The following is a 23,718-nucleotide window of genomic DNA, read 5'->3' as shown; positions in this document are numbered from 1 at the left end:
ATGTGTGTGCGTCTTATGGAGTGAATGCAGGCTGCGCAGCTATCATAGAAGCCAGAACAACAAGAGGGATTGCTGCTTTCACTGCGCAGCGATCCCTCTTGCTGTTCTGGCTTCTGAGATTCAGAATATTTTTTTTCTTGTTTTCCTCCTCCAAAAACTAGGTGCGTCTTGTGGTCTGGTGCGTCTTATAGAGCGAAAAATACGGTACATTCTTAAGAACCATGCACTTGAGTCTAGCTGTCTGGTTCAATAGGAGCCAATATATCAGACAAATGAAACCATACATAACAGCCAGTGTGATACTCTCCTTTGGGTCATACACGCTACATCTGCCGACATTCCCTCTTCCACACAACTGTTAAGAGCTCTGGCCTTTCTCCTCCTCCTTCTCCATCTGGCTACCCTAATCTCCCAAGGAGCAGATTCAACTCTTTGGACGCATGCAATTCTATTATCTACCAAAGCACCTTATCAATAAAAGTCTCCACCACCTCCATCATTCAGCCTGGACACTGAGGTCCAGCTCCGACGGCCTTCTGGTGGTTCCCTCATTGTGAGAAATGAAGTTACAGGGAACCCGAGGTACAACTGTATATTAAAGCTAAATGACAGAAGACAGGTTTTTGGCGTGGCCCCCCCTGCCGCCCCACCAATGCACTCTCCGTGGTGTGAAGAGCCCCATTTCTTGATTTCTGCCTTGTTAAGAATCACAGGGCGTCTCTCCTTAAAAACTCTTGCCGCTGTTAAGAGTCACAGGGCCTCTGTCCCCATGGGGCTCTGGCTTCATCCAGGTACTGGCCATATCTAGAGGAGAGAAAGAGACAGGTGTTCCTGTTGGCCTCCAACTGCTCTTGCCCATGCTAAGAAGCCTGGCGAGCTGAGAGTCCGCGTGCTGGCTCAGGGCAGCTTTAGGAGCTGGGTGCTCTTGGCCTTAGGGAGCTATAAATATAGCCCCGCTGGCCGCGTCCCGTGGGCCTGCTGGCCTTGTGCATGTCCTGGAATCATCCCTGAGTAGGGAAGGCAATGGGGCTTTCTTGCTGGGTGCACTTCCTTGAGTCCAGCAGCAGCCGTGCAGAGATACTGTGAGTTGCTCCCAGCCCTGCCCTTCACCTTCTCCTGGCCTGGAGGGTGCCCCCTCCCCTGCCCGCCTTGCTCATGTGTAGCATCGGCTGCTGCCCCCCGCCCTGCCCCATGTGCTGCCCCGGCTGCTTCAGGCCACCCTGCCCCACTTGCTACCCGCCTCCTTGCTGCCCCACCTGCTGCCGCCCTTCCTGCTGCTACTGCCCCCCACCTCCCGCCTGCTGCCGCTCGGGGGGCTGCTGCTCCAGCGGCTGCCGGCCCCCAACCCCCTGCTGCCACCCTCGCCCTTCCTGGGGGGGCTTCGGCTGCTGCCCTCCTCCTCCTCCCCCTTGCCCAGGCTGCCGCCCCGCTTCCCGATTCTGCGCCCCGTCTTGCTCGGCCTGCCGCAGGCCCGGGACGCGCCTCAGCACCAAGTGAGCCACCTTTGCCCTCCTTCGGATGCCCGTCTAATTCGGATGTCGTCGAAAGCCCAGGCTCCCGTGGGAACAGCCCAACTCGGCCGCCTCCTTGCCCAAAACAACAGTAAGTAACCATCCTTTCTGTGACGCCAGCCTCCAGCTTCCAGGGCGGCTTGCTGGCATCCCAGAATGCTTTGCTGTGATGGAGGTGGTTTCCATTTTGTGGCCAGGGTGGATGATGAGGTCCTAGTGGCGAATCTTGCACTTTGGTAGCGATCTCCCTCCCTGACCTTCCTAGCTGTAATCCCATCAGATATTAAATCCCCTGAGATCTCTTCACAAAATCCTCAAGGAGGGTCTGGTGGCGGAACAGGCGGCCATATTGGCAGGTGGGGCTCTATTCAGCATCCTGGGTCTTCTTGTGGCTCACGAACCCCAATGGATCCCCTTCCCCTTTGTATCAGTGGCAGGCTTTGGTCATATGGCACCTGGGTGGTTCGGTTGGCATTTGTCTGAAGAGACTATGGAGGAGTGCTCTTTTGGGGGTGAAGTCAGAGGACAAAATTTGGCACACCCCATAAATATTTCTTATTTTCACAATGAATCCTTTTGGTACAGTTGCTTTTTCCATGGATCTTCTCAGTGAGTACCCATATAAATATACTGTAGATATTAATATTATTATTATTATTTGTTGTTTTTCTAGAAAAAGAGGTGCCAATGGTGGCAATGAATGGCAAGTTCCCGCTGAAAAAAAGGCCCCGATTATTATTATTTTGCACCCTGTACACGGGAACCGTTCGCACCGCCTTAAATCTGTCGCTGCCGTTATGCACCTCAACCTTTTCTTCCACATAAACCAAAGCACAAAGGCTGTTTCCCCCTCCATGCCTGTGTAAGGGGGCGAACTGGCAAAGTGTATAAGAAGAACTCTCTGACAGAGCCTCTGTTGTTGTTGATGCTGGGGAGGCGGTGGCGGGGTGTGTGTGTGTCAAGAGCCCAGTTCCTGTGTTTTGCTCCTATGGGACTTGAGTCAGTAAGCAGATCCAGTGTTCCTGGCCCTTCAGGCCTTACGTAAATAAAAAGAGAGGCCCCCCCCATCAACAACAAGTAGAAAAGGAGCAGCTTTCACAAAGCCCTCCGTTACTCAGTAGGGGCTCTCCTTTAAGTGACAGTTCTGGAGCACAGGACTGTGTGAGCTTCCCAACAGCAGTGCCCAGCTGACAGTCCGGCACACCGGGTGCACTGATTGCTTTGGGAGATATTATCTCACAAAGAAAGGGCATTTGCCAAATTAGTTAGATGGGGCTGGGGGAGAGGGGGAACCGAGTTATATGGCCGAAGCACAATAGTGGCTTAGGCAACTTTTATCAACAGGGAAACAACTGCAGAGACAAGGATGGCGCCAGGGAAAGGGGAAGGGTGGGTGGGCGCAGCTTCTGGAGCAATGAGCTATATGTAGGAGGGCCCAGGAAGGGGATTTCGCACAACCTAAAGGAAGATTGCGCAGGCTGAATTGTGGGGAGCGCATGGATGGTGGAGGGCAGGCAGTTTTCTGAAACAGCAGGGAAATGCACAAGGGTGAAAGCAGTTGTCTGAGTTGTGGGCAAGTTTAAGAGAGTTGGGATATAAGAGATGCCTAGAAAAAAACACACATATTGTAAGCTGTAGATAATCTCTGCTGTTTCGCTATTAAGTGCTCCAATTGCTGCAATATCTTTTAAGCATATACCTCTTTTGGGATGAATCTTTCCAGAAGGGAACCTTACCGATGCTTTTTGGTGCACATACCGATGCATGTGATGTTGGGGTCCTCCTCGTCTTCTGAGACCTGCAGCCTATTAAATCTTATACGAGACAAATTGTGAGATTTTCTTCTACGTAGGATCTGTGGTGTTAATATGGATCTCCTAAATGTCTCGCTTTCATCATACAGTGGTACCTCGGGTTAAGAACTTAATTCGTTCTGGAGGTCCGTTCTTAACCTGAAACTGTCTTAACCTGAAGCACCACTTTAGCTAATGGGGCCTCCTGCTGCCGCAGCGCTGCCGGAGCACGATTTCTGTTCTCAATCTGAAGCAAAGTTCTTAACCTGAAGCATGATTTCTGGGTTAGCGGAGTCTGTAACCTGAAGCGTATGTAACCTGAGGTACCACTGTATTAATGAACAGTTTGCGGCTGTCTGGGTGCTTGCAGATGGGAGTTTATTGTGGGATTGATGTGCAAAAGTTTTTCACAATGCCCACAAGACATTTGCTCCTCAGCAGAGCACAAACTACTTGGTTGTTGTTTTTTTGGTGGTGCAAATGATATGAGCACGCCTATTTCCATCAGCCGCCACCTAATAATGTATTGACAGAATGTCCAAATTTCAATATGGACTTCCTCCTCTGGGAATTGCAGGCTTCAATCGATAGATGCATTAAATTTATGAAACACCACACAATATAAAATTTTCTAGATGCTGTACAGAATAAAACATAACAATAAAATCAAAGTAAATTTAAGAAGCAATCAGCATAAAATCCCAAATGTAAAGCCACCATGCTGAGATAGCAAATGCAGCACAGAACTGAAACAGCCATCAAATACACTAAAACCATCAATAACGCGGGTGGCGCTGTGGTCTAAACCACTGAGCCTAGGGCTTGCTGATCAGAAGGTTGGTGGTTCGAATCCCCGCAATGGGGTGAGCTCCTGTTGTTTGATCCCTGCACCTGCCAACCTAGCAGCTCGGAAGCATGTCAAAGTGCAAGTAGATAAATAGGTACCGCTCTGGCGGGAAGGTAAACGGCGTTTCCGCCTGCTGCTCTGGTTCACCAGAAGCGGCTTAGTCATGCTGGCCACATGACCCAGAAGCTGTCTGTGGACAAACTCGGCCTATAGAGCGAAATGAGCACCGCAACCCCAGAGTCGTCTGCCACTGGACCTAACAGTCAGGGGTACCTTTACCTTTACCTAATCTTTAAAAGCCTGGGAGAACAGAACCTTCCCTCTCCCAAAAGACAACATTGTGGGCACCAGGTGACTTCCCAAAGAGAGCATTCCATAACCTTGGAGCCATCACCGAAAAGGCCCCCTCTCCTACTGATTTCCCCCAGCAAAAAGCAGAATAGAGCTTTTGCACAGTTGCAACCACACAGCCCCAAGGAGTTGGCTCCAAGTCACCTTGGCCCCAAGGAGTTGGCTCCTATGTTATATGCTTTGAACAGGCAACAGTTGTCCATTTCTAGCACAGAAATGCAGTGACAGAGCTGGGTAGCTCAGCAGGTTAGAGCATGGCGCCAATATTGCCAATGTTGCAGGTTTGATCCTCCATATGGGACAACTATAATTCCTGCATTGCAGGGGGTTGGACTAGATGATCCACAGGGTCCCTTCCAACTCTGCAATTCTATGATGGGGAAAACAACGGATAGAATTTCTAGCTATACAAGTCGTAGCAGGAGTTTTATAAATCATTTAAAGTGTCAACACAAATAGAAGTTACTAATATTGCATCTGTTGTATAAGGGATTATTATGATGACTGGAACGGAACGCAAGTTAGTAAGATTTTGGAACTCAGAAATAAAGATTTAATCAAACCATCAATTCTAGCAACCGGGGGGGGGGGGGGGCGCGACCTCATTTAAAGTATATAATTTGGTATTTGAACGATTGGTATTAGTAATTGTATTATAAATTGATATTGTTATAATGAGGTTTTTTTTTGTTGTTGTTTAGTCGTGTCCGACTCTTCGTGACCCCCTGGACCAGAGCATGCCAGGCACTCCTGTCTTCCACTGCCTCCTGTAGTTTGGTCAAACTCATGCTGGTTGCTTCGAGAACACTGGCCAACCATCTCGTCCTCTCTCGTCCCCTTCTCCTTGTGATCTTTCCCAACATCAGGGTCGTTTCCAGGGAGTCTTCTCTTTTCATGAGGTGGCCAAAGTCTTGGAGCCTCAGCTTCAGGATCTGTCCTTCCAGTGAGCACTCAGAGCTGATTTCCTTCAGAATGGAGAGGTTTGATCTTCTTGCAGTCCATGGGACTCCCAATGAGGTTTTTATTGGATTGCAATTGGGAACTAATAAAAATTATTATCAAAGATAAAAGTCGTACCAGGATTCCCCCCCCCCGCCCCTTTCTTTCCCCCCAAAGCCTCTCAGCCTTCTTCTAACACGTGTCAGCCTCCTGGGCGCGCGTCCGTGGGAATGGAATCGCGCCAATCTCCACCCCGCCCCAAGCTAAGAGCAGCCATTGCTGGCTTCCCCCACGCCACCCGCTCCTCTCCTGTCCTCGCATCGCCCTTTTCCACGTGCGGCGAGCGAGTCACGCTGAGCCGCGCCCCTTGGGGCACATGGCTGCCCCTCGCTAAGCCTGCGCCGCCGGGGCGGATCTGCGCCCGCAGCGTCAGGGGAGATTAGCGCCGCCGCCCCGGCCTGCCCGGGGTAGCCCCGAGCAGGAGGCCGAGCAGCCGGAGGGCTCAGCCCGGCCGCGTCCTGCCCTGGCTGGGCTTGCACGCAAGGAGCAGCGGCTTCGCAGATGGGACTCCGGGCGCCGCACGTGCGCTTCTCCGCAGCTGATCGGAGTTGGGGAGGTCGCGCCTCTCGCTGCGGGTGGATCAAGGGAAGAGAGGATTGAGGGCAGCTAAAGCTTAATCTCTCTTTTCCTCCCTCGAGGTCGGGCCGAAGTTTTACAAAAATAAAGCCCCAACCTCGCCAGATTTAAGGGCCGCCTCGGCACCTCAAGCGACCTCCCTTGTTATTGCTTTGTTGTTGTGGTGTTGTCCTAAGAGCCAGATCCTAGGGGCTGAGGTCCCATTTATATTTATATTTATATTTATATTTATATTTATATTTATATTTATATTTATATTTATATTTATATTTATATTTATATTTATATTTATATTTATATTTACCCTCTCCTGGGCGGCTAACAACCAATAATACAATGGTACCTCAGGTTACATATGCTTCAGGTTACAGACTCTGCTAACCCAGAAATAGTGCTTCAGGTTAAGAACTTTGCTTCAGGATGAGAACAGAAATTGTGCTCCGGCGGCACGGCAGCAGTGGGAGGCTCCATTAGCTGAAGTGGTGCTTCAGGTTAAGTACAGTTTCAGGTTAAGAACGAACCTCCGGAACGAATTAAGTACTTAACCCGAGGTACCACTGTAAAAACAAGTTGATTAAAATACAATTTAAAAAACAAGATTAAAATACAACATTAAAACGTTAGGATGCAGCCTCTTCACAGGAGGAGAAAGGAAAAAGAAAGAGGGGGAGAGAATCTCTGCAAAAACCCTTACGATCCCCCATAGAATATTTGAGGTGGCTCCCCCCCCCCCCAAGTTGATGGGCATTGCCATTCAAATGGTGTGTGTGATCGATTATGCAGAGCGGGGCTTACCTGCCCCCCCCCCCCATATTTTATTCATGTTGGCACCCCAGGTGGTTGTGATTAGAAGGAAAACTCTGATCCTAAACCTGCTTTGCAGGATATGTTCAAGAGAAGAAAACGCTAGTAGTAGTAAATCTGGAGTGCAATGACACCTTGTACACCTCCTTCCAGCAACTCCTGCGGCCAAGCTGGTGTCAAACATATTCTGCTTTCCTTTGGACCACATCAGCGATTGGCAGCCCAGGACTTCCATATAAACTGCCCAGGCTTGTGCCAGGCTGTGCTAACACACACAGCAGTTTAACTTCACCCCCGGAGGTGCACTCCATTGTCTCTCAAGACAGACGGATGCCAACAAAATCATTATTATTATTAATTAAATTTGTGTACTGGCCTTCATCCGTAGATGACGAACAGGAGGTCACTGGGATTAAGGCTGGCTTCCAATTTCCTGCCTGATGTGTGAGGCGAAGTTGAGTGAAGCTCCCATAGCTCTGTTTATTCAGAATAAAGAGATGGGTGTTGGGTACGGAGTGGTCAAAAGCATACAAGCAGAGCTGGCCCAGCTGTTAGACAGGGTGAGGCCGCTGCCTCAGGTGGCAGAAGCCCTCTACAGGTGCCCTGCCTGCACCATCGGCGCCAATTTTGGGCAAGGTCATATCTATTTGGGGCGAGGCCAGCACGATCATGCCTGAAATTGGTGCTGCTGGTACCCAAGGTGGAAAATCCCGCAATCCATTTCCTGTCATTAAACATATTACTACATATTTGTGTTATTAATATTATTTAATCTAACATCAATTTACCTTTTCTTGGCACCCTAAACCAACTTTTAACCAGTTAGTGGGACAGGATTTCCCTTGCAGAAGCGTTGCTGTCAATGTGCTGATGACCTTTATACTGCAGGTGAGGCAGTAGATGTGTTAGACCAGCATCTAGCCTCTGTAATGGACTGGATGAGAGCCAAGAAACCGAAGCTCAACCCAGGTAAGACCCTGAGGCACTGTCACTGGATGGTTCCCTGTTCTGGGCAGGGTTGCATTCTGCCTAAAGGATGCTTGTTTTAAATTATTGTATGTGTATGTCTTTTACAACTCCAAGTCTCTTCGAGGCATTTTACGTAGAAGATGGACCATGCACATGACAATAACATAGATTGCTGGGAAGTAAGCCTTATTGGTATCGACCAGATTTACTCCCAGGTCAGTAAGATTGCAGTTATAAAGCCACATTTATACTGAAGCAAGTCCCATGTTGTTCAGCAGGATTTACTCCTGAGTAAGGGTGCGGGTGGTGCTTTGGGTTAAACCACAGAGCCTAGGACTTGCCAATCTGAAGGTCGGCGGTTCGAATCCCCACGACAGGGTGAGCTCCCGTTGCTCGGTCCCTGCTCCTGCCCACCTAGAAGTTCGAAAGCGCGTCAAAGTGCAAGTAGATAAATAGGTAGCGCTCCGGCAGGAAGGTAAACCCGCCGTGCGCTGCTCTGCATTTCCGTGCGCTGCTCTGGTTTGTCAGAAGCAGCTTAGTCATGCTGGCCACATGACCCGGAAGCTGTACGCCGGCTCCCTTGGTCAATAAAGCGAGATGAGTGCCCCAACCCCAGAGTCGGCCACGACTGGACCTAATGGTCAGGGGTCCCTTTACCTTTACCTTTAAGGGTGCCTCAAATGACAGCCCTCACATCATCATTAATAATAATAATAATAATAAGAAGAAGAAGAAGTTAAAATTTCTAAGCATTGCAAAGAGATTAACAGATAAAACAAAGCTTGCCTGCAGGCTGACAATCTAATGGATATGCTACAAAAGGAAAAAGGGCTGAGGAGGGTAGAGGAAAGCAAACATTGGAGCCGTGCTCTTTTCTGACAGGAAGCACATATTCTGCAGCTGCTCCTTCTCTTGCTTGGATGAGGCAAAATGATCTTCGCCTTGTTCTTCCTGGAGCCCCACAGCTTCCACAACCCTCTTGTTTTTGGATTTGGCTGAGCTGTGACCTCTGTTTGCTCCTGTTCTTTATTTTTAAACTCATCCACAGAGCATGTAACAAGTCGCGTAACAAAACATTGCATCTCCTTTTGTCTATATCTGAAAGGACGGTGACTCTTTGCCTTCTACTTATTTAGCCAAACGTAATGGTTCCATGCAGGAATCTGGGTCACCCAGAGAGGTGGGGGTGGGGAGTGGAAGGGAAGCAGAGAGTTAGGGTTTCTGGGCCACCTACGTGTGTGTGGTGCTGTTTTTTTGTGAACTGCCACAAACAGCAAGCAGGGGCTCAGCTGGTTCTGGGTTGCCATTTATCAGCTGCTCAATCCCTTCTTTTCTTCCCTGGGATCCTTCAAAATCCGCAAAGGTTTCTTTTTAGATGAATTGCTGTCTGGCAAGAAAGCCAGGGGAGGCCTTGAACAACACATAATCATACAAACTTCTAATAGCTTCTGCATTAAAACTGGTGACACACTTTACTCTTGCATCCCGAAAAGGCTTATGTAAGAGGAGAACTTCTTGGCAAAGGGGACCAGCTCTTGGACAGTGTTGAAGTAAATCCTTGTGCAAGCGCAATGGGACTTTCACTCTCTTTCCTCCTTCCCCTTGCACACGCTGTCTCCAGATCTGCTCCATAGAGGCGGGGGTAAACCCAGAAGAGATTTAGGGGGTGCCTGGGAGACCGGGATGCTGTTGAACAAGCAGAAATCATTTTGCTGAAGCAACGCTAGCTTTAGTGATAAATTGCACACCATCCCTTATGTAGCTGCATGGATCATTGTTCTGGACTCAGAAAGAGCATGATAGCAAAGGCTTCTGAGACCCCGAGACCCTGGAGAGCTGCTGCCAATCAGAGTAGGCAATACTGGGCTGGATGGACAAAAAGCCTGACGTGGGATAAGGAAGCTTCCTTATTTTGCTTTAGGTGTCCCTGCTGATTGGCATGCCTAGAACAGCAACTCACATAGAGATAAAACAGAGAAAGGTTTGTATCCTCTGAGGGTATGTAATTCTGCTGCGGCTCTTGTAGTGGGTGCAATGGGATGTTTCATGGGCAGAAGAGACAGCGATTCTGCAGACTGAAGCAGTCAAGTGGGCACATATGGCAGTCTCGCAAGTAAACTGGTCCCTAGTTGTTAAGGGCTTTATATACTAATGAGATGCAGGTGGCTCTGTGGGTTAAATCACAGAGCCTAGGGCTTGCCAATCATTAGGTCGGTGGTTCGAATCCCCGCGACAGGGTGAGCTCCCGTTGCTCGGTCCCTGCTCCTGCCAACTTAGCCGTTTGAAAGCACGTCAAAGTGCAAGTAGATAAATAGGTACCACTCCGGTGGGAAAGTAAATGGCATTTCCGTGCGCTGCTCTGGTTCGCCAGAAGCGGCTTAGTCATGCTGGCCACATGACCCGGAAGCTGTACGCCGGCCCCCTCGGCCAGTAAAGCAAGATGAGTGCCACAACCCCAGAGTTGGTCATGACTGGACCTAATGGTCAGGGGTCCTTTATATACTAATGGTAACACCTTGAACTTGGCACAGTAGCAAATTGGCAACTAGTGTAGATCTCTGAGCACAGGAGTTATGTGCTGACAAGGTGTTATCCTGTGCTGCAGTATTCTGCACTAACTGCAGCTTCCAGGTCAAGCACAAGGGAAGCCCCACATAGTGCGGATTGCAGTAATCTAGTCTTGAAATAACTAATGAATGAAATGTGGCCAAGCTTTCCTGGTCCAGGAATGGCCATACCAATTGCAGTTGGTCAAAGGCACTTCTAGCCACAAAGGCTTGCTCAGCCACCAAGTGACAGAGCTCGATCCAAAAGCCAGATTCCAGGTTGGAATGGATCCAGATAATCCGTGTCGCCCCAAATTGCTTGCAGCTTCCCCACCGCAATCCTCTCCACCGCCTTCGCCCCCAAGGGGGCATTTGTGACTGGTCAATAGTTGTTCCAATATAAAGGGCCCAGAGCTGGTTTCTTAAGGAGCAGCTACACAATTGCCTCTTTCAAGGTAGCACACAATGAAGTGCTAGTTCAGGGGTCAGCAACCTTTTTCAGCCGTGGGCCGGTCCACTGTCCCTCAGACCATGTGGTTGGCCGGTATGTGTGTGTGCACGTGCACACATACACACACATATATATAAAAGGTAAAGGGACTCCTGACCATTAGGTCCAGTCATGACTGACTCTGGGGTTGCGGCGCTCATCTCGCTTTATTGGCCAAGGGAGCTGGCGTACAGCTTCCGGGTCATGTGGCCAGCATGACTAAGCCGCTTCTGGCAAACCAGAGCAACGCACAGAAACGCCGTTTACCTTCCCGCCGGAGTGGTACCTATTTATCCACTTGCACTTTGATGTGCTTTCGAACTGCTAGGTTGGCAGGAGCAGGGACCGAGCAACGGGAGCTCACCCCATTGCGGGGATTCAAACCGCCGACCTTCTGATTGGCAAGTCCTAGGCTCTGTGGTTTAACCCACAGCGCCACCCGCGTCCCATACATACATACATACATACATACATACATACATACATACAATGAACAAATTCCTATGCCCCACAAATAACCCAGAGATGCATTTTCAATAAAAGTGCACATTCTACTCATGTAAAAACACGCTGATTCCTGGACTGTCCGCGGGCCAGATTGAGAAGGCGATTGGGCTGCATCCGGCCCCCGGGCCTTAGGTTGCCTACCCCTGTGCTAGCCACATTCTGGACCCAACCAGTCAGCCCCCCCTCTGCAAGTTTTAATAAGCTAGGAGGAACATGGCTTATTAAAGGCATGTGGCTGGATATATTGCTACCAAGCAGCTGATTGCACAAGGTGAAACTGATCCCACAATGCAACTTGATAATGGCACTGGATGCTTCAGCTGGAGCTGCGACAAGTGCAGAGTCCAGATCACCCAAGTCAAGCGACTTTCCCCTCTAAGTTGGTTACAGCAGATATTTGAAAGCTGCAAATGTCCCTCCTCCACTGTAATCTCTGAGCCCATAGCTGTCAAGTGTCCCTTATTTGAAGGGACAGTTCCTTATTCCAGCGCCATGTCCCGCTGCTGTCCCTTATTGATGGATGTCCGTTAAATGATGTCCCTTAAATTTCAAAGGAAGCAGCTCCTCTCCCTCCCTCCCTGCCGGCCTGGGAGGAGGGAGGCTCCAGCTGTGTTGCTTGGCTGTGTTGCTCACCCAATAAGAAGTCTAAGAACGACTGGGGGGTGGAGCTTGAATGCCTTGTGTGTGGCTAGTTAATGCAAGCTGAGGGGTTTTTTGAATGCTGGATGCCATTTTGTTGCATGTGCTGCTGCAAACTTTGCAGTGCAAAGCCAGGCCGGGGAGCCATCTTAAGTTGAGGCTGCATAGGCCTTGTGGTGCATGTGATTCATCTTCTATTCAGTTGAACCTCTGGTTACCCTGTCCTAAACCTTCACACACTTCTCCTGTGCTATAGACTTTTCCCCCAGCAAGGCCATTGACTGATATTTTTCTGGCGCAAGGCTTGATCAAATGTTCTCAGGTGCTCACATCGGGACCCAGAACACAAATTCTATTTTTCAGAGCAGAACAAACTTTTAGGAGAAAAAGACTTGAGTAAATTAAATTGTCAGCTTCCCGTTCCAGCTCTCTAATTTCGGGTGCCCCCCCCACCTTCTGCCTCACTTTTTAAACCTTTGTCATGGCAGTATGTTAATGGTTCACTGCACTGTCCCAGTTTCTCTCTGTGTTTTTTTAACATCCTATTAATAGCGGTTGTCCCAGTTTCATATTCAGCAGGGGCTTTCTCTGCGCCCTGGTATATAACTTCCTGGCTCACAAATCTCTGTTTTTAACCAATTCATCCATTGCAAACACTGATTCCTGCATTTTAAAAATAATACATTTTTTTTTGTATTTAGGCATTAGTTGCTTTGTACCTGAGCTGTCATTCTAACTTCCAGACCGATAACTCAGTTGGTAGAGTATTGGACTCTTAATTTCAGGGCTATGGGTTCAAGCCCCCCATGGGGCAAAAAATATTCCTGCATTGCAGGGAGTGGATGACCAAACTCTGCAGTTCTACGATCCTATCTCCAAGAGTTTTATCTTAAGCTAGTACTGTATTACAATACAGTCATACCTCGGGTTACAGCCGCTTCAGGTTGTGTTTTTTTGGGTAACGGACTGACGAAACCCGGAAGTACTGGAATGAGTTACTTCCGGGTTTCGGCGGTCCCACATGCGCAGAAACACTAAATCACGCTTTGCGCATGCGCAGAAGCTTCGAATTGCAACCCGTGCATGCTCAGACACAGGTTGCGAATGCTGCGGGTTGCGAATGTGCATCTGGCACGGATCACGTTTACAACCCGAGCGTCCGCTGTACAGTAGTACCTCGGGGTAAGAACTTAATTCGTTCCAGAGGTCTGTTCTTAACCTGAAACCATTCTTAACCTGAGGTACCACTTTAGCTAATGGGGCCTCCCGCTGCCGCCACGCCATTTCTGTTCTCATTCTGAAGCAAAGTTCTTAACCCAAGGTACTATTTCTGGGTTAGCGGAGTTTGTAACCTGAGCGTCTGTAACCTGAAGCGTATGTAACCCAAGGTACCACTGTGTTAGCAGTAGCAGTGAAGGGAACAAAGACACATGCAAAGAGAGAGAAAGATAGACCGAGCAATTAGTGATGATGACCATATGGAATCTTTAGGTTCAGGGTCTATATGTGTCTCAGTATTGCCCACATCTGCACCTTGGATTTAAAGCCATATCACACCACTTCAAGCAATCATGGCTTCCTCCAAAGGATCATGGGAACTGTAGTTTGCTGAGAGGGGGCTCCTTGTTCCTTCACTGAGCCACAGTTCCCAGAGCTCCATGGGAAGAGGGTTGGACTGTTAAACCGCTTTAAAAATTGTGGCTTTGCAAGGGGAATAGGGTTCTCCTAACAACTCTCAACATGCTTAACAAACTACAGTTCCCAGGATTCTTTGGGAGAAACCATGACTTGTAAAAGCGGAACATTACTGCTTCAAATGTAAGGTGCAGGTGGAGTCATAGTTGTGGGGGGCAACAGCAGCAAAGGAGGGCTAGTTCAACCCAGTCAGATGGGCGGGGTACAAATAATAAACTATTATTATAAATTATTATTATTAATCTATGCCCTTTTTGTGGGTTTGTCATAGGCATCAGGATGGCCACTGTGAAAACAGAATGCAGGACGAGATAGGCTATTGGGCTGTTCTTCCATCTTATTGCTCTGATTTGATTTATTTCAGTAAGCTTTAAGCATACCCAGCTTTCATAAGATGATCCCATCTGTGTTCTACATACAATTCCTAAAACAGTTCCTCCAGTTAAGACAATTTAGGTAAAGGGACCCCAGATCATTACGTCCAGTCGTCCAGCCGGCGTACAGTTTCCGGGTCATGTGGCCAGCATGACTAAGCCGCTTTTGGCGAACCAGAGCAGCGCACAGAAACGCCGTTTACCTTCCTGCCGGAGTGGTACCTATTTATCTACTTGCACTTTGACATGCTTTCGAACTGCTAGGTTGGCAGGAGCAGGGACCGAGCAATGGGAGCTCACCCTGTCGCAGGGATTCGAACCGCCGACCTTCTGATTGGCAAGCCCTAGGCTCTGTGGTTTAACCCACAGCGCCACCCGCGTCCCTTGAGACAATTTAAAGAGACCCAAATTGTGGATTCTCAAAACCGTCTGCGCATGATGAATGCATCTTAGAAGCGATCAAAGTATTTCATGCTTGAAATGGCATTGACACAAGCACCAGGATTAAGCAGATGTAGGGCAATTTTAATTTCTATGGTGCATAATTTGGCAGTTTGGGGCTTTTTAAATGGTTGGGCCCATAGTGTGCTTTGCACAGAGGCAGCCCCAAGTTTTTGTGGCCACACCATTTCCAGGTATGGCTGGCAAGATCCTCGCACAGCCCCTGCCAGTCAGAGCTAGATGAAACATTTGTCTGACTCAGACAGATGCCTGTGTTCCACCCTGAGCTCTTGAGAAACTCAGTGAACTCTCTCAGTCCTGGAACTCCCAATTTGAGTGGCTCACAGCTGCTTAAAGCTGCAGCTCTTGACATGTCTATTCCAAAGTAAGTTTAACTTTGATTTTCACTGTGGAATTTACTCCCAGGTAAGTGAGCCCAGGGTTGCAGCCTGCCTCGCTCTCTGTAGTCACTAGGCTATAGCACTCTGTAGTCACTAGTTGTCAGGGGAAACCACCTGTACACTGATTATGGCATCACAGAGATAAACAGCTGTCTTCAGAACTTTGGCAGGATTTACAATATGGTGACCATGAGCCAACCAAAGTCAGGCACTTTTAAGGCCCCAGTGATTTCAAGGGCAGATTCTCTCAGTAAAACAAAAGAGGCAGAAAAGTCCTCTAATCTTATAATTATTCAACCTTGGGTCCCTAAGAGTTGTTGGACTACAACTCCCATCACCCCTGACCAATGGGCCAAGCCGGCTGGGAACGATGGGCGCTGTAGTCCAACACCATCTGGGGAGCTCACTGACTGCAGCACTTTTAACCAGCTGCGGTTCAGAAATTCTGGTCACAGGCAGGGCCTTGCAGAGGCCCGGGCCAGGTAGATAATGTGCCTCCCCTTTTTTTACCCTGGGGATAACTGAAGTCTTACAAATAAGTAAGTATATAAATAATTTTCACAAAAGTTATGCTGACAAATAATTTTATTTCAAGGCTTGAACCGTATCTGCATATAAAGACAAAATGATTGTGAATATGCTGACTGAGGCCCCCTTTGGAATCGGAGGCCTGGGCCAAGTGGCCCATATGGCCCGCCCCTGTCTGGGCCTGGTCACAGGTAGAAATCGAAGGTCGGCGGTTCGAATCCCCGCGACAGGGTGAGCTCCCGTTGCTTGGTCCCTGTTCCTGCCAACCTAGCAGTTCGAAAGCACGTCAAGTGCAAGTAGATAAATAGGTATTGCTCTGGCGGGAAGGTAAACGGCGTTTCTGTGCGCTGCTCTGGTTTGCTAGAAGCAGCTTAGTCATGCTGGCCACATGACCCAGAAGCTGTACGCTGGCTCCCTTGGCCAATAAAGCGAGATGAGCGCTGCAACCCGAGAGTCTGCCACGACTGGACCTAATGGTCCCTTTACCTTTACCTAAATTGTCTCAACTGGAGGAACTGTTTTAGGAATTGTATGTAGAACACAGATGGGATCATCTTATGAAAGCTGGGTATGCTTAAAGCTTACTGAAATAAATCAAATCAGAGGAATAAGATGGAAGAACAGCCCAAAGGCCTATCTCGTCCTGCATTCTGTTTTCACAGTGGCCATCCAGATGCTTATGACAAACCCACAAAAAGGGCATAGATTAATAATAATAATTTATAATAGTAGTTTATTATTTGTACCCCGCCCATCTGACTGGGTTGAACTAGCCTCCTTTGCTGCTGTTGCCCCCCACAACTATGACTCCACCTGCACCTTACATTTGAAGCAGTAATGTTCCGCTTTTACAAGTCATGGTTTCGCCCAAAGAATCCTGGGAACTGTAGTTTGTTAAGCATGTTGAGAGTCGTTAAAAAGGTAAAGGGACCCCTGACCATTAGGTCCAGTGGACTCTGGGGTTGCGATGCTCATCTTGCTTTATTGGCCACGGGAGCCGGCGTACAGCTTCTGGGTCATGTGGCCAGCATGACTAAGCTGCTTCTGGCGAACCAGAGCAGCGCACGGAAACGCCGTTTACCTTCCCGCCAGAGTGGTACCTATTTATCTACTTGCACTTTGACGTGCTTTCGAACTGCTAGGTTGGCAGGAGCAGGGACCGAGCAATGGGAGCTCACCCCGTCAAGGGGATTCAAACCACCAACCTTCTGATCGGCAAGCCCTAGGCTCTGTGGTTTAACCCACAGCGCCACCCGCGTCCCTTGAGAGTTGTTAGGAGAACCCTATTCCCCTTGCAAAGCCACAATTCTTAAAGCGGCTTAACAGTCCAACCCTCTTCCCATGGAGCTCTGGGAACTGTGAAGGGACAAGGAGTCCCCTCTCACCCTTTACCTTTTTATACCACTTTTTATTTTATTGAACCACCACGAAGACAGTGCTTCTGAGCAAACCGAGAATGCCCCAGCTCCACCTCCGGCTAATCGCCCCCCCATTCTCCCCCTTCCCCAAGTCATCCTCGCCCCCCGGGATCTGGAGCGGCAGCTTGGCTCCCTTCTGGGGCAAATCAGGACGTGACCCCTTTCTCCGCTGACAATAAGCTGGGAACTGCCGCTTGCCTGTGTCCCAGATGGGCCCGTGCCAGGCGGCGGGTGGGTGCGGGGGACGCGATCGGTGGGTGGGTGCGTGCATGGGGGGGGCGCTCTCTCCTCCCCCCCCCCCATCTGGGGTGCTGCTGCTGCTGCAATGTGTGTGTGAAGCGAGGCCGAGCTCTCCTTCCCCTCCCTCCGCCTTGCTGCCCATGTGCGGCCGCGGGAGCTGATGTCATCGCTTGGGCTGCCTGAAATGTGTGTCAGTGGGGCATGCCTCCGATGCTGTCACATGCAGGCTACACATGAGCCAGCCGCCGAGGCAAGCCAGATCTTCCCTCCCCCCGCTCCCTCCTGGCTCGAAAACAGGAGCGGCTAATCCCCGAGTTGAACAAGCAAAAAAGAAGCAGCAGCAGCAAGCGAGCAAGCCTCACCCACGTCTATACAATCCAGGGAGCGCCGGAGTAAGGGGGTGGTGGTGGTGGAGAGGGGGGGAATCTGCAGCCGGAGCCGGGCTTGGAAGCACGTGGAAGTGGCAGCAGGCTGCAAAAACGCCGCTTTCGGGAACCTGAAACCATTTCGCAGCTCGGGAGCAAGCGAGCGAGCACGCGCACACTCGCATCCGCGGGAGAAAGCAAGGGAGGGGGAAGGAGGGAAGCCGCAGAGGGTTCCCTTAGCGCTTAGCCTACTTGCTCCGCCGATCGTTATTGCCATTTATTTATTTATTTTCGGCCGCTTGGAGGGGGCGCCTCGTTAGCAAGCACACACGCACCGCACAGGTCTATTGCAACGGCTCGACGCGATTTCTCCCTTGCAAACCCGGAGTCAAATCTGCAAACGGAAGCCGGGCGCCTGGAGACGCAGCAACATGGATAACAATTCGGGTAAGCCGGCGAGCGTTGCTGTGATGCTGCAAACTCTTCTCTCTCGCTAGGATTTTAGCGGATCGTAGATGATATCAGTTATCTGGAAGTGGGTGGGCGCTAAAAGGGGAATGCGAAAAAAGAGGAGAGGCTGCACCCGGGTTTGTGTTTTTTGGGTTTGTTTTTTTGCAAGCCGTTTGCAAAATGCAATCATCTTTGTGCCATATTATAAGCCGGGTTTTTAACGTTCTTTTCAGTGGCAATATCCTAGGATAGGATATCCTATCAGGTTAGATTCCCGGCACCGGAAGGCGTTCATAAGTCCGGGATTTAATTCATTTCCCATTTAGAAAAACACACACCAGCGCGCACAGAAATCCCCTTGCGTTATTTTTAGACAGTTGGTATTTTCCTAGCCGAAGCGTACATTTCTGAATTGTGAGTGGGGGTTTCTAAAGAGCCTTTTATGCCTGATTTCCTCCCCTTTTTATTTCTTTGCATGAAGAGCGGGGTGGCGGTGGAGGGAGAAAATAGAAATATGGTTTCGGTTGGTACTGGAATGGTTGTTTAAGTGGAAAGGAGATGGAGGGAGGGAGCCAGCCTGAAAGACGTGCAGGGGCAGTCAAGGAATGAGAAAATTATTGCTGCAATGTGGGAAGTAGTTCTGATGCGTAAAATTACTACTTGCCTTCGAAATGTGTTTTGATAAAATAGCATGCATTTGACTCGCGGGAATGCCCCGGGATTCGTGCACCTCGGTAAACAAGCATCTGACTGGCAGGCTCTGAAAAACTGCAACTCATTTCTGTTTTGTCCTCGGCTGTTGTGCAAAAAGGAGGGTGGAAATATTGCAGGTTTGGAGAGCTCTGTGTGTATGTGTGCAAATTGGAGGGGTCCAGCAGTCACCCCCATGAGGTCTCTCTGGGATGTACGAATTGATGCGTGTGGAGACCTACCAAGTGGGAAGTTGGGTTTTAGGGGAACAGGGTTGCTGAAAGCGGGGTGAGATGAGGTTAACCCAGGAAAGTGGGCCAGTGTAAAGAGAGCCAGCTTTTTACATAGGAGAGATGAGCAAGTGCTGCTTTGCACAGAATCAGACCATCCAGCCCAGACTGGCAGGTCTCAGGTAAAGGTATTTCCTCCCCAGCTTGAATTCTCTTCCCTTGGTAGATGCTAAGGATATGGGACCTTGGGCTGTGTCCTCTTTTACTCAGAAAGCGATAGTCATTCCATCACAGCAGAGAAGGCTGCCCAGCATAGAGTTCAGCATCCTGTGAAAATATCAACTTTCTTGTTTTAAAAGGGCAAGTTTCTAGTCCTTAATCAATGCTTGGTGGCAGTAGTGGCAATGCTGGCTGAAATCTCAGATGCGGGGGGGGGGGGGGGGGGAGAGAGATATCTAAGCAAGGCTTCCATGGACCAGGAGATGGGTCTTGGTGACCTGCATAGCTCTTTGCCTGTCCTTTTAGCAGAAGCAGAATAAATTATGCCCCCAAAAAGCAGATAGATGCAAAATTATTTAATTTGCAGCGTTTACACAGGCTGCCTGATTTTTTCTTGCATTGGCGCGGATGGAGCTTGCTGCAGAATTTTCATTTTTTGTTTTAGTGAAGAAGGTTACAAACAGAGCCAGGCTGGGTTACATATCCTTATATTCATGCAAGAGTGCCTTCCATATGTGTAAGGAGGGGGGGTTTCCCCCATCTACTACAGATCTCTGGAATACGAAATAATTTTCACAAGGAATCCTCTGCTTTGTGGGGGACACTGTGACCTGATTGCAGAGTTGCAGAGCCCTGGGTTGCCCCGTGTCTCCTCCCCCGCCCCTCATTCCTGCTAAATCATCTATAAGAAGCTTTTGGAGTGCAGTGTAGGGGAAGCGTTTCATAGCATTAAGAGTCCCACAGATCTCCTGTTAACCCCCAGAAGTTCCTTGGTGGCCACAGAGTGACGGACTTGGGTTCAAATCTCGCTGAGGAATAGAATGAACTTGGTGGCTGTGTGAAAGCCACACTTGCCTCTCAACCCAACTGACCTTGCAGGTTTGTCATTAGAATTGAATGGAGCATGCATTCTGCCTTGAACTCCTTTGAGGAATAAATACTATTTTTTTTGTATTTCATGCGCACTCGCATTAAAAGAACTTGGACGTTTCTAGTCCCAGGGATCATTGGGGCAGTAGGACAAGAAGCAGGAGCAACATGTCACTGCTCTGGGGCCACTTCTGGGTCAATAGCATTAGAAGTGGTCAGCCCTACTGCAGTTTGGAGGTGGGTGGTGTGCAAGATGCCATCAAGTTGCACTTAAATTCCACCGTGAAGCTTAACATCACTGTGATGCCCCCCCCCCTTTGGCAGGGGAAGCTGCTGTGCCTTCTCCACTGGGGCAATGCAGCATTCAGAAATTCTGGGACTGTTGTGACGTCACAATGGCCTCTTGAAGGTTTCCTTATCGTTCTAGGAGGCTACTGTGGTGATTCACGGCAATGCATGTTGACACTGTGCATTGTGCTACAATCTCTTGAGATGTCACTTTCCAGTTGTGGGTTAACATTGGGTTGGATGACTAACTTAAGCCCCATTGATTTCAACCTCAGTGCATGACTAAGTCCATCCTGTTTGCCTTCTAGGCCTAATCTTTTATCAAGTGCCTACAGAAGTACAGTACGTGTGCAACTGTTGGCACCCTTGGAGACTTGGGTATTCCCTTCTAATAGGACCCATTTGGGAGCAATGCCTCCTTCCTCCTCAATGATTGATGGCTGAAGGAAACACATACACACTCTCTTTAAGGCAGGGCTGGCCAACTTCCGTATTATGCGGTGTATCCTGCTTCTCCAAACATTGGGGCTGCAAGTGTATTTTATCACCAAAGCCTTCCTTGTGGTGGTCATATTTCATATGGTAAAAAGGTAAACGACTCCGACAGTTAAGTCCAGTTGCAAACAACTGGGGTTGCGGCGCTCATCTCGCTTTACTGTCCAAGGGAGCTGATGTTTGTCCGCAGACAGTTTTTCCGAGTCATGTAGCCAGCATGACTAAACTGCTTCTGGCGAAACCAGAGCAGCGCACGGAAACGCTGTTTACCTTCCTGTCAGAGCGGTACCTATTTATCTACTTGCACTTGGATGTGCTTTCGAACTGGTAGGTTGGCAGGAGCAGGGACTGAGCAACCGGAGCTCACCCGGTCGCGGGGATTCGAACTGTCGACCTTTCGGTTGGCAAGCCCAAGGCTCAGTGGTTTAGACCGCAGCTCCACCCGCGTCCCAATAAAGCTGGTATCTCCTAGTAAGTTTCACCTTAAAAATAATAATATTATGAAGCTCACTGGGACATAGCCGTGGTACAACATACAAAACCTAAACAGAGGGGGTGCCATTAAAATGTGGAGGTTCTGCATTTTTTAATATTATGAAGCTCACTGGGACATAGCCGTGGTACAACATACAATACCTAAACAGAGGGGGTGCCATTAAAATGTGGAGGTTCTGCATTTTTTAATATTATGAAGCTCACTGGGACATAGCCGTGGTACAACATACAATACCTAAACAGAGGGGGTGCCATTAAAATGTGGAGGTTCTGCATTGCCCCCCATTATTTTTTTCCTTTTCTTTGTAACTGGGACAACTTTCTTCCTTAAACCCTATTCCTTAATTCAAAGTTGAATTTCCTCAAAGAACCAGTGGTGGAATGTGGGTCACCAAGGCTCATCCTCCCCGCTGCAAGGCATTCAAGGTGTCCTGCGAGACTTTGGGCTGAGTCCCTGAACCAGCATCCATCTGCCTAATCCGTCCGATGGGAGCGGCAGTCTTGACAGGTCCCTTGCTTGGAGGATCCTGGGTATACCTGCACGTGATTACCACTTGCTTGGTGCTCACCTGACTCCGCAGTCTCCTGACTTGAGCGCCGCAGGCCTTAACTGAACGTGCCCAAGGTTTTCTCCAGCTAATCACTGCTTGAGTAAGATTGCCAGGTGACTCACGGGCTGTTGAGGAGGAGGAGGCGGAAGGTGTGCATGGATGTGCCTGCTTTCAGCACTCAGGTGTGCTGCTGTTTTATCTCTTCAGTAGTTAAAGATGTTGAGTGCTGGCATGGGCTGGGATAGGAGTGTCCCGCTTGACAAATTTTCGGAGGCCGATTCCATTTACAGTGGTGCCTCGCAAGACGAAATTAATTCGTTCCGCGAGTTGTTTTGTATTGCGATTTTTTCATCTTGTGGAGCACGGATTCCCTGGGTATTAACGGCTTTAAGAAAAAGGAAGCAAACTCGCAAGACGTTTTCGTCTTGCAAAGCAAGCCCATAGGGGAAATCGTCTTGCGAAGCAACTCAAAAAATGAAAAACCCTTTCGTCTTGTGCGTTTTTCGTCTTGCGAGGCATCTGTCTTGCGAGGTACCACTGTACAAGGCTGAGATTCCTCTTCAAGGTTCATGTGAAGTTCAAGATTGTATTCCACCCCGTTCGGCCTGGGACGTCACTGCTTTGGAACATTGCAGTGAGCTTGCTGAGCCCAAAGGTAGTTGGCCATGCTGCTTCATGGTCAAACTGTGACCCAAAGAGTAGCCACTGTTGGTCAGAGTGGTCGAGACTTGGATAGATGTAGCAGATCATCTGAGTTGGTTCAAAGCAGCCTCGGGCGTTTCCTCATGAAGGAAACTCTGCAGTGGTAGAAGAAATCCTTAGTGGTCATTAGTGAATCCCTGTCAGGGAAAAAGGCCGGATGTAAATAAATTTTATATATATAATAAATAGAACAACCATAATTTTACATGTAAGCTACACCTGCTGAAATTCCTTCTCCTAGACTAGTATTAAAGGTGCTGTGGTGAATGTGTTGCAGCTGGGCAGACAGAATGACACCTTGTGTATGCTATTCTGGAGGTTATTACAGTTATTATTATTAATCAGATTTCTATACCGCCCTTCATCATAAAATCCCAGGGCGGTTCACAGAATAAAATACAGTATAAAAACAAGTACATAAGTAAAACGAAACAGCAAAACAATAAACCTTCACTTCCCACAGATACATTTAAAAGGCTGCAAAATATTCTTCAGACACTACCACCCCGAGCCAATTTTTTTTTTTGGGGGGGGGAACCCCCTTTAAGGCCTTGCACTGTCAGGACTCAGAAGGTGAATCCCACCCATACATTTCTAACAATTTGCCCTTCCCCTCAAAGCCAGTTATGGGGAAGTTGACTGTAGCCAGGAGGTTTTTATCCACTTGAAATTCCAGTTTTCTGTGGGCCAAATTCTTCCCCTGGAATTCCAGTTGCTACCACAGATTTGTCTGATAAAGAACAACTGGTGGCCGAATTCTCAGACCAGTAAGCAATTGTGTCTGTCCCTCAGTGGGGGTCCGCTTGGTTTTAATCAACAGACTCACTGGAACTCAAGCGGGGCAGGAACTCAAAAAACTTAAAAACTCAAGGGGGGCAGGAAATTAATTTGTGTTTTTTGTGTTGTATCTTGGCTAATGGCTAATGGCTATTCGGAAATATTTCATGCTTTAGTTTCCAAAGGTGTGTATATGGGGAGGGAGCATTGAGTTGTGTGCACGCAGTGAGATATACTTTGGGCCCCAGACTGCAGTTCCCCTATGGCCCTCCAGATGTAGTTGGACTCTGGCTCCCATCATCCCTGGCCATTGGCTATGCTGCCTGGGGTTGATGGGAGTTGGAGTTCAACTGCATTGGAAGGGCACCTGATGGGTTAGCCAAGGAGCTGGTCACCCATTGGCGAATTTTTGCACCTTCCTAACTAGAATATGTTGCAACAGTTAAAGGAGACCCAA

General features: G+C 48.9%; 1 protein-coding gene across 5 annotated transcripts in view; it reads left to right on the top strand.

Annotated features, from left to right (window-relative positions):
- Positions 1-256: 256 nt before the first annotated feature.
- Positions 257-23,718, top strand: part of LOC310839896 (nuclear receptor subfamily 1 group D member 1-like) — a 54,656-nt gene continuing 31,194 nt past the window's right edge. Inside the window, exons 1-2 of one of the 5 annotated variants that reach the window (XM_083728893.1) lie at positions 257-1,602; positions 7,770-7,850. In XM_083728893.1, the coding sequence (XP_083585019.1) occupies positions 1,536-1,602; positions 7,770-7,850 (148 nt within the window). In that variant the 5' untranslated portion in view covers positions 257-1,535. Of the gene's footprint in view, positions 1,603-1,644; positions 1,868-2,092; positions 2,121-7,769; positions 7,851-17,321; positions 17,942-23,718 lie in introns of those variants that run through there. The other 4 variants (XM_083728896.1, XM_083728894.1, XM_083728895.1 and 1 more) reach the window with 4 other exon arrangements.

This window comes from Podarcis gaigeae, assembly GCF_964106915.1.
Source record: "Podarcis gaigeae genome assembly, chromosome: 2".
In the NCBI taxonomy this organism is placed as follows: Eukaryota; Metazoa; Chordata; class Lepidosauria; order Squamata; family Lacertidae; genus Podarcis; species Podarcis gaigeae.
This window is presented reverse-complemented; position numbering and strand designations above follow the sequence as displayed.